At 38.1% G+C, this 7,642-nt stretch overlaps 1 protein-coding gene across 1 annotated transcript in view; it reads left to right on the forward strand.

Annotated features, from left to right (window-relative positions):
- The window catches only part of LOC102591962 (HORMA domain-containing protein 1-like), an 11,709-nt gene extending 5,005 nt beyond the window's left edge, over positions 1-6,704 (forward strand). The window contains exons 17-23 of the mRNA XM_006360387.2: positions 324-474; positions 575-651; positions 739-760; positions 865-1,031; positions 1,136-1,270; positions 1,390-1,482; positions 6,461-6,704. Of these exons, the coding sequence (XP_006360449.1) occupies positions 324-474; positions 575-651; positions 739-760; positions 865-1,031; positions 1,136-1,270; positions 1,390-1,443 (606 nt within the window). The 3' untranslated portion in view covers positions 1,444-1,482; positions 6,461-6,704. The remainder of the gene's footprint in view (positions 1-323; positions 475-574; positions 652-738; positions 761-864; positions 1,032-1,135; positions 1,271-1,389; positions 1,483-6,460) is intronic.
- Positions 6,705-7,642: the final 938 nt, after the last annotated feature.

Genomic DNA, 7,642 nt, shown 5'->3' on the forward strand with positions numbered 1-7,642 from the left:
GGATTTTACTATAGCCTGGGAGCTTGAAGAAAACATTTGTGCAAATACAGAGAAGTAATATACTCTGTCCTCTCTTAAGGTTTTTGGAAAGAGTGCATATCCCAATAATGTCCTACAGATTGAGGAGACAGAAGTTTCGGATTGTCATGTAGTAACTTAAACAAAGGAGAGGAGTCCAGTGAAGTTAAAAGAGTAGTATGAATAACAACTCCATTTCAACTCCTTAAATAAGAATCTTGTGAATAGTTCGCTAATACTGATTTGCATGAAGTTGGATGTTACTTCCTGGATTGCATGTTAACAAAGACAGTCTCTTGTTTCAGGCTTTGTTTCATGCTCTTCCAATGAACTATGTAAGTGTTGCCAAACTCCAACGTAAACTAGAAGGAGAAGCCAACCAAACTGCGGTGAAGAAGCTAATTGATAAAATGACACAAGATGGATTCGTTGAGGCTAAGAGCTACCGCAGACTAGGTACCACCTGGCCTCTGGCAAACCATATTTCCTGCTTTGTATGGAGCAGAAAGACTAATAGTACCAATTACCCAATGATGGACTGATTTTGTCGTTGCAGGGAAGCGTGTGATCCAGTCTGACCTGACTGAAGAAAAGCTGGCTGAAGTTAAGAAGGTCTTAGCAAGAGACAGTATGGTAATAGTCTTGGATTAAATATAAGTTTAACAGTTTCTTGCACTTCCACTATTTTAACTCTTATCTTTAATTACGATACATGGTCAGGATGCCGACATGCATGAATCAGGTAATGATTCTAACCATCTGAATTTTGATAACGTTTAGTGAAGTTACTTCTATACTTATCATAACATTAGACCACAAAATCTGATATTAGTTTATGTCTACTAGCCAACAACTTTAGAGATCTATCCACTTGTGGTGCTCTCCACTCTATTGGATCGGATCTCACACGTACTAGAGGAAAAGCTGATGCATACCGGAATGGATCTGTCATGAGTGATCAGACTGTCTCCAAGAGAAAAGAGCATGAAAACACACCATCAAGCAAAGCTGAGGTTGGTTCATTTGTGGATTACCTCAATAATCTGCAGTAATTAATTAGTTGATCACCTAACAGACTGCAGTAAGTAACAAATAGTTATATATGATGTTTGTGCAGCCTGTAGCTTCTCGTGAGAGTTTTATTCCTGCCAAGGAGAATGGAAGAGTTAATGGAAAACCAAACCAACCTGATGAGTACGCAATTGTCTGTAGCAGGTCCAGTCAGGACAAACGTCGTAGGAAAGCAAGCATGGTATGACATCCATCAGTCTTTCAAGAATATCCTAGTTAATAATCCTGGCTAGCTGAAGTGAAGTATTTGGGAAATATTTATAATTATTCTTCTGTTCCCTTTTTCTTTTCTATCTACAGGTAAAAGAACCTATTCTTCAGTATGCAACACGCCAAAATTCTCAAGTTGTTTGATGGTTCCTTACGCTTTGGTGGTGAAAAACATGGGTAGCTTACAAGCTGTTCAATATCCAAAATTAGGATATGGTGATGAACAATTCCTTGACTCTGGAATGTTCTATGAACCGAGAGTAAAGGGTTGAGAGAATGTGTGATTTCAATGTATCTGTTTTCATTAATCTCCAACTGAGTGTTTGTTTACATATATACAAGAACAAGAAAGTATCTTCTAACTACCCTAACTAACTTTAGCTAACTAGTCCTCTAGATTATTCTAATTGCATATTGACCCCTAACTACTCATGTGACGCCTTCTTTAATACTCCCCCTCAAGTTTGAAGGTATGAACATATTCATTACACCAAACTTGGACAACAAATGTTCATGTTGAGACTTCCCTAGACCTTTAGTTAGCATGTCAGCTTCCTGTTCCTTGGTGTGTAGATACTTTGTTTCAATTAGTCCTTGCTGAACCTTCTCGCGTATGAAATGACAATCCAACTCGATATGCTTTGTTCTTTCATGTAGTACCGGATTGGCAGCAATTTGTATTGCTGATTTACTATCACTGTAGATGATAACTGGAGTTTGAACTTTAGCTCCCAGTTCCTTGAACAACTTGACTATCCATGTAACTTCAGCTACAGCACTTGCCATACTTCTATACTCAGCTTCAGCTGAGCTTCTAGATATTGTTGCCTGTTTCTTTGACTTCCAAGAGATCAATGACTCTCCTAACTTTACCATAAAACCTGAAACTGATCTTCTTGTGTGTAAACAGGCTCCCCAATCTGCATCACAGTAAACTCTCAACTGTTTGGGACTTCTGCTGGACAGTAGTACTCCTTGCCCTGCTTGTCCTTTTATGTATCTTACAACTTTAAGTGCAGCATTTAGATGAGATTGCTTTGGCTGGTGTAGAAATTGACTCAACGTTTGGGTGGCAAATGAAATGTCTGGTCTTGTAACATTAAGATATAATAGCTTGCCAACTAGTCTCCTATATACACTTGCATCTTCCAGTAGCTTATCTTCATGGCCTTTCCCATTTAGATCATCATACTCTTTAGTCGTTAGCTGTACATAGGGATCAAGTGGTGTAGAGGCAGGTTTAGCAGCACCAAGACCAACCTCAGAAATGATTTCTAAGGTGTATTTTCTTTGATGCATGACAATACCTCCTTGTGACCTGGCAAATTCAATCCCAAGGAAGTATCTTAAGTCTCCTAAATCTTTCATCTTGAAAGTATTCTGTAATATTCCCTTTGTTGCTTGTATCAGATTAAGATCATTTCCAGTGATCATCATATCATCTACATAGACTAGAATTATCACCAAGGATTCACCAGTCCTTTTTATAAACAGTGAGTAATCTAGATGGCTTTGAATAAAACCAAGTCTGAGGAGTGCCTCTGTGAGTTTTACATTCCATTGTCTAGGAGCTTGTTTTAGACCATATAAGGATTTAATGAGCCTGCATACTGGTTTCTCCCCCTGCACATTAAAGCCTTTAGGAATCTGAAAACCTTGGGGAAGAGTCATATAAACTTCTTCAAGTAGGTCACCATGAAGAAATGCATTTGAAACATCCATCTGATGAACATGCCACTGCTCAGTGGCAGCAAGTGCCAAGACACTTCTGACTGTAACCATTTTTACCACAGGGGAGAAGGTCTCTTGATAGTCAATACCCTCTCTTTGATTGAACCCTTTTGCAACCAATCTAGCTTTAAATCTGTCCACCTCACCTGAAGCTAGATATTTGATCTTGAATACCCACCTGCAGCCAATAGCCTTCTTGCCTGGAGGCAGAGGAACAATGCTCCAGGTGTTGTTGGCATCCAAGGCTGAGATCTCAGAGGTCATAGCATCCACCCATCTTGGATCATAACATGCTTCCTCAAATGTAGAAGGTTCAACATCATTGCCAAAATTTGAGAGATAAGCCTGGTAAGGAGTGTGTAAATGATCATAAGCAACATAATTGTCAATAGAATAAACTGGCTTAGTGACAGTCTTGAGCTTTGCAGCTGCGACATAGTCTTTCATCCATAAAGGAGCTCTGCTGCTCCTTGTGGATTTCCTTTGTTCAGAGGTAGGAACACCTGATGGAGATGAAGAAAGTACAGGCACAACAGGTTCAACCACTGTAGGAGGTGGAGTGCTAGGATCAGGATCAATGTCTGATGAGAAAGTGGTAGGAAATAATTTCCAAGCTGTGGAGGCTGGAACTGCAAAGGGAAATATAGATTCTCGGAACAAAACATCTCTGCTAAGAAAGAAGTATTTGTCCCTCAGATCATATAATATATACCCTTTTGTATTCTCACTGTATCCCATATGGATAGCAACTACACTTCTAGGCTGAAATTTGTCCTGAATATACATATTCTTAGCAAAGCATAAGCAACCTAGAACCCTCAGATGCTGAAGTGAAGGCTGTTTCTTATGAAAAACTTCATAAGGAGATTTTCCATGTAACACAGATGTAGGAAGCCTATTAATTATATATGCAGCACTGAGTATACAGTGTCCCCAAAATCTGATGGGAATGTGACCTTGAAATTTGATCGCCCTAGCTACCTCCAATATATGTTTATGTTTCCTCTCAGCAATCCCATTCTGCTGAGGAGTGTGAATACAAGTTCTTTGATGAACAATGCCTAGACTGGTGAACAACTTGCAGCATTCAGTATTAACAAATTCAGAACCATTATCAGTTCTAATGGTCTGAACCCTGAAGTTAAACTGAGTTTGTACCAAAATGAAGAAGTTTTGCAACACAACACAAACATCACTTTTCAATTTGATTAGGAATAGCCACAACATTCTTGTACAATCATCAACAATAGTTACAAAGAATCTATTACCATCATGAGTAGGAGTATTAAAGGGACCCCAAACATCAATGTGTAACAACTGAAAAAGAATGGTAGACATGGAAGTACTATGAACAAAGGGCAGTCTATGTTGTTTAGCTAGTGGACAAATTGTGCAAGTATGCACTTCTTTAGAACATTGAGTGACGGGGAAATTAAAAACATGTGCTAGGACACTAGGTGATGTGTGACCTAGTCTTTGATGCCATAGTAGGACTTGAGAATCTGATTGAGGTTGAGTTTCCTTATTAGCCTCTGCTGTGAAACACTGAGTGTGTTTGCCTCTACTGACCTTGTGAGTAGGCAAATGATAGAGACCTGCATTCTCTCTACCAATCCCCTTCACCTGCCCACTGTAGAGGTCCTGAAATATGACAAAGTCAGGAAAGAAAGAAACAGAACAATCTAAGTCCTTAGTAAGCTTGGAGACTGACAGAAGGTTGAACTTAAATCAGGAATTAGGAGGACTATTTTTTATTGTATCATGTGGAGTCATATTACAGGAGCCAGTATGAGTGACAGTAGCAGTATCTCCATTTGGTAAATATACTTTCCTAGGTCTATCTGGTGGAAGTTGTTGTTTATAATCAAGCATAGCAGAAGAAGATGTCATATGGTTAGTAGCACCTGAGTCTATAATCCATCCCTGCTGCTTAGTACTGACTGTGAGTGCAATATCCTTACCTGATGAGGATGAGCACTCCTGAGCTAGATTCGCACCTCCAGCATTGTTAGATTGAGATGTAGTTGATCCCTCAGGTCCTCCCTGAATATTAGTCTGTCCAAGCATTTGTAGTATCTGATTATATTGATCATGTATAACACTCATACCTCTGGTGTAGTCATTGTGATCCAACCTTCCACTGGAACCTCTACCATATGAAATGTTGCCTGAATTCATTTCTCTGTTGTGATTGGGATCTCCTGTGTACTTGTGCTCCTGTTCATCACTGACAACATTGTGAGCAGCCTGAAATTGTCTTCTGTCATTATTATTCTTTCCTCGTCCATACGCAGGTCCTTTCTTCCTCCTTTCAAGACCAGGAGGATATCCATGAAGTTGGAAACAAATAGCTCGAGTATGCCCTGTTCGATTACAGTAATCGCAAAATGCATTGGGATCATAGCTAGGAATGTGAGGGGATTTATATTTAGGAGCTTGTGTTGGTGAGTTTCGAGTAGTGAACATCGCATGTAATTCAGCCTGTCCACCACTAGTAGTCTGTGAAATCCTACGCTGACTTTCTCTCTCAATCAGCATGGAGTAGGCCTTATTTAGAGAGGGGAGGGGTATCATCATAAGAATCTGACCTCGTGCTTGATCATATGATTCATTAAGACCCATAAGAAACTGCAGCAGTTTTTGATTATGCATGAATGCGACAAAATCTCTTGAATTAGGGCAATCACAGCTAGGTACTGGAGCTAAACTATCGAATTCCACCCACAGTTCTCACAATCGAGAAAAATATACAGAAACAGTGCTTGTACCTTGACTGATGGTTGCAATTTCTTTGTGTAATTGGTAGATTCGACTTCCATCGACCTTATCATACCTTTCACACAGATCCTTCCACACAGCTGCTGCATTAGTTGAGTAAACGATCCCTCCAAGTACTTCCTTCGACACACAATTCATGATCCATGATAGAACAATGGCATTACATCGTTCCCACAGAGTTTTCAGATTTTCTCCATACGCTTCCTTTTTGCAAGATCCATCAATGAATCCGAGCTTGTTTCTTCCTAGAATTGCTATTCGCATGGCTCTGCTCCACACAGAGAAATTCTCAGATCCAGATAGCTGAATCGAAATCAGCATAACACCTGAATTATCGATGTTATTCAAGAACAGAGGATGATTATGGCTTAGTTTTTCTGGTAACTTTGATACCATGTTCAATATCCAAAATTAGGATATGGTGATGAACAATTCCTTGACTCTGGAATGTTCTATGAACTGAGAGTAGAGGGTTGAGAGAAAATGTAATTTCAATGTATCTGTTAATTAATCTCCAACTGAGTGTTTGTTTACATATATACAAGAACAAGAAAGTATCTTCTAACTACCCTAACTAACTTTAGCTAACTAGTCCTCTAGATTATTCTAATTGCATATTGACCCCTAACTACTCATGTGACGCCTTCTTTAATACAAGCTTACTATAGTAGTAGTTTATTATTTGGTAACTTACTAGTAGTTGTACTTAAGTGAAACTGTGAAAGCAATAATCATATTTTGATAGTGAAGGACATCAAAGAGTGTGAGCTTCAATTCTCCAGATGGATTGAAGTTCGAAAAGGATAATAGTACAAATTTTGCTGATATGACAACGAAACGACTTTAGTATAAAGATTCTACTAATAGTTTCTATTGTAGACTTCTTCTTTTGAGTTCATTTGTTATAGTATGCTTTTTTTTTTTTGCTAGATACAGCTATTTTCTTGGTTTCCAGGGAAGATAATTAAACGAGCACAAAACTTATCATTCTATGCAACTTTGTAAGTCTTTTAATTTTTGTGTGGCTATAGATCCTGAGTACTATAGAAAGACGTTTTTTTTTCTAGACTAACTAAACAAAGAAAATGTCAAGTAAATTGGAACGAAGAGAGCATTATATTAGGAAGCAACAATATACTAAAAATCAAAACATGGACAATCGGATGTCACCAAAAAAAGTCAATTACCAATTTTTAACTGCTTAACAATCACTAGACACTCCCAATAACTCAAACATAAGTCACATACTCAAAAATGTGCTGACGGTCTCATCATCGAAACACGAAGCTTGACAAAGTGTTGACAAATATTTTGAGACGGAGAAAATATTTAATTTGAATGCACTTGGAATTTTGGGGTGGACGTTTACTAATTTTGGAAGACATGACTTGAACAATGAATTTAATTAAACAAAAAAGGCATTAAAAAAGAGAGAGTTAGTCGTATAAATAAAGGAAAAAACAAACTGATCCAGCAATTTTTTCGCGTTTATATATACGGCAAATAAAATAGAAAACTAAATTGGTATCAATCTGTATACCAAAAGATTTCGGGAACATTTTACTTTCTGGCGTGAATTCAGATTTAGTCGGGCTCCAATGTGGGTATCGGAACCAAAAAAATAATATTTAGTTAAAAAATAGATGTAATCCATTAAATAAGGGATAACGGTCTAAAAAATACCCCAACTTTGGTCGGATTTGCTGTTGCGATACTAAACTTTCATAAGGACCTATTACCTCCCTAGACTATTTAATACCGTATTTTAAACATATATATTTGCCACGTGGACATAAAAAATAATGCAAAATTATAAATAGTAATGTGTCCACGT

Source organism: Solanum tuberosum, unplaced genomic scaffold (assembly GCF_000226075.1).
Source record: "Solanum tuberosum cultivar DM 1-3 516 R44 unplaced genomic scaffold, SolTub_3.0 scf00322, whole genome shotgun sequence".
In the NCBI taxonomy this organism is placed as follows: Eukaryota; Viridiplantae; Streptophyta; class Magnoliopsida; order Solanales; family Solanaceae; genus Solanum; species Solanum tuberosum.